The following is a 3273-nucleotide window of genomic DNA, read 5'->3' on the forward strand; positions in this document are numbered from 1 at the left end:
GAAAGAGGCTGGACTTCTTTGAATATACCTTGTTTTCTAGGTTTGATTTTATTTTCTAGGTTTGATTTTGGAACCAAGTTAATATTTTGCAAATATTTTATATATTCATAAAGCAAAATCGAAAATAAAAGGATTCCCTAATAGTAATAAATATCCCCTCATCTGTATTTCCTAACAATCATGCTAAAAAGTCTTGATTCTCAATGGCACCAACATGATTACCTCAATTGATTCAACCCACTATACACATTCAGCAGTCTCAGAATAATATTAACAATATTACCATCAGATGTAAGATTAATAAATTAAAAACCTTCAAGTCCAGAATTTGATTTGGAAATATACATTTGAATACATGTCTTTCTCTTAAAAATCTTTGTTTACGTAGTTCCTAGCTATGTCAATGAAAAGGCCTAGAAACAATTCCCTAACATCCAAATTGTGGTCACAAAACATTATTTACCACTAAAAAGAACCAAGGCTCCTTGGAGAAATAGCTGATTCCAGGGCAGAGAAAGGAACTGTATAATATGAGCCTGGAACATCTTGTAACAACAGAAAGCAAGGAAGCTACCAAAGACTAGGGACCCAACTTGAAGGGGTTTTCACTGGCCAGAGATAGAGCAGTTTGATTTATAATAAGGATAAGGCAATGGATCAAAACATAAGTGTTTAAATCCATAAGTCCATAAATGATACTCCAAAAAGACATACTAGGCTTTGAATGATGCTACAAAACCAACTCATTTTGAAAACTGATAAAGAAATGGAAAAATACATGTAACTCATATATAACCAAATACAGTTGACCCTTGAACAATGCAGGGGTTAGGGGCACTGACCTTCTGCACAGTTGAAAATCCAATTGTAACTTATAGTTGGCCCTCCATATAGGTAGTTTCTCCTCCTAGTCTGCGGTCCCACATCCATGGATTTAACCAACCACAGATCATCTAGCACTGTACCATTACCATTGAAAAACGCATATAAGTGGACTTGCACAGTTCAAACCTGTGTTGTTCAAGGGTCAACTGTAATAGATGGAGGGCAATCCCTCTTTATTGAAGTATTCCAGCTAATCAACAAAGAAGGAAAATTCTTTACAGAAAAATGCCAACTTACAAATGTAGAAGGAATGATAGAAAATGCACCATTTTTCTAACCATCTTAGTAATAACTGATTCAGGCAAGAGTCATCAGTGAACGTTAAAACCACTGGGTAAAAATTTTGGAGGAACAGGATATTCACACAGTTTGGCAGTTCCACAAAATGTTAACACAAACAGCTATCACATGGTCTAACAACTCCACTTCTATGTATGTTCTCAAAAGAAATGAAAATGTACATTTCAAAACTTCTACATGAATGTTCATAGCAGTATTATCTATAATACCCAAAAAGTGGAAATAACCTAAATGTCCATCAACAGATGAATGGATAAACAAAATGTGGAATATCCATACAATGAAATATCATTCCACCATAAAAAGTGATGACACATGCTACAGTATGGACAAACCTTGAAAACATGCCAAATGAAAGAAACCAGACATAAAATTCCACATTTTGTATGGTTCCATTTATAAGAAATGTCCAGAATAGGCAAAACTATAGAGATAGAAAGTAGATTAGTGCTTGTTGGGGGATGGGGGTTGGGGAATGGAGAGTGACTGATAAGGGATAGGAGTTTCTTTGGAGGATGATGATAATGTTCTAGAATTAGATAGTGGTGATGGTTAGACAGTATATTCTGTGAATATTCTAAACATCCTGAGTTTTTGAGTTTCATTCCAAAAGAGTGAATTTTATTGTATGTTAATTATATCTTAATAAAGCTGTTGTTAAAGAGAGAATCAAGATGCTTTAGGAGAACAAATCTGATAGGAATGTCTAAACTGGATGGAATCAGGTAATCCAATCTGGAATTACAGCATTAGTGCCTAGGCCTGTGACTCATATGGGCCTGGCTTCAGATGAGCAGTGGGAGGTAAGAACGATAGAAGTGGCAGGGCGTGGGGCCAGGGGACTGTCATTTACAAGACAGCTTTATACAGGGAAATGGAGCTGTGCAGAAACTTATCGGTGAGCACCAACCTAAGGAGAGTGGTCTGGTGGGTGTAGGATAGGGGAGGGGGTGTCTTAGGTGTTCATGTCCCTGTCTTCCAACAACCATTCCTGAGATATTCCTGAAAGTCCTTTCACAGGTCCTCACCCCTGACTGACAAGCTGGACCTCCTGTCCCCATAGCCTGAGTCAATCCCACTTACCTGGAAAGCTCCAAATTGGGATTTTTCCTTCTGGCAGGCATGGCTCTTCTACCTCCAATTTAAGGATGAGATCTGGTTTGGTAACCTGCTGCCCTGCTAATGAGAAATGACAGCAATACCTCCTTGGTCTTCAGAGCCTCTGAGGAAAAGGAAGGTGGAGTTTGGGGCAGTACAAGCAATACATCACTTGACACAATGGTCGTCAAACCAATTCACCTGAGTTTTGAGTTCACAAACACCTTGTCAGGAAAGCAAAGGGGGAAAAGGAACTCTGATCCATGGAATTTAATGACAAACTCTTCAATCAGTTCAGAGGCCTTGGAAGTTTCCAAACTTGAGAAAGGAAAGGCGTTCTATTGGACAGAATAATCATAAACAGCAAAATTACCTGAGGAAGCCATTCTTACCCACAGAGACCAGGTTGCTGTAGGTCTCCAGCATCACATCTCTGTACAGGTTCCTCTGTGGAGGGTTCAGGTATTGCCACTCCTCCTGGGTGAAATCCACAGCCACATCCTCAAATGTCATGAGTCCCTATAATTGCACATTCTTTTATTCTAATATGCTTACCACTGGGTGATAAGGATGGAATGAATATAGGGGAACTTCTGACTGGGTTCCCAGTTCATGATGATAATTTAATACAGGATAACTATCAAGTTAGTGACCTACTTTGTGGGAAAAAAAATCACAAGTCATGGTAGAGAAACTATTACATTAAATAACAGAATATTTAAGACAATGTGGCATTAGCACAAGGATAGACAGATAGACATATAGTCCAGTAGAACTAAAAAGATAATCCAAATATGTACGGACACCTGAGTTATGATAAAGTTGAAACTGCAAAACAGTGGTGACAGGATGATATTTTCAAGTAAATGTGGATGGGTTACCAGATATCTATATGGGGACAAAAATGACATTTAACCCCCTAACTCTCCTATATACAAAAATCTGCTACAGGTAATTTGTAAATCTAATGTGAAAGGTAACACGATGAAG

General features: G+C 38.0%; 1 protein-coding gene across 1 annotated transcript in view; it reads right to left on the reverse strand.

Annotated features, from left to right (window-relative positions):
• The window catches only part of LOC103069250 (zinc finger protein 182), a 6540-nt gene extending 3744 nt beyond the window's left edge, over nt 1–2796 (reverse strand). The window contains exons 1-2 of the mRNA XM_007450859.1: nt 2676–2796; nt 2269–2361 (exon numbers count right to left, since the gene is read on the reverse strand). Of these exons, the coding sequence (XP_007450921.1) occupies nt 2269–2361; nt 2676–2796 (214 nt within the window). The remainder of the gene's footprint in view (nt 1–2268; nt 2362–2675) is intronic.
• Between the last annotated feature and the right edge of the window lie 477 nt (nt 2797–3273).

This window comes from Lipotes vexillifer, unplaced genomic scaffold (genome assembly GCF_000442215.2).
Source record: "Lipotes vexillifer unplaced genomic scaffold, Lipotes_vexillifer_v1.1 scaffold129, whole genome shotgun sequence".
Lineage (NCBI taxonomy): Eukaryota > Metazoa > Chordata > Mammalia > Artiodactyla > Lipotidae > Lipotes > Lipotes vexillifer.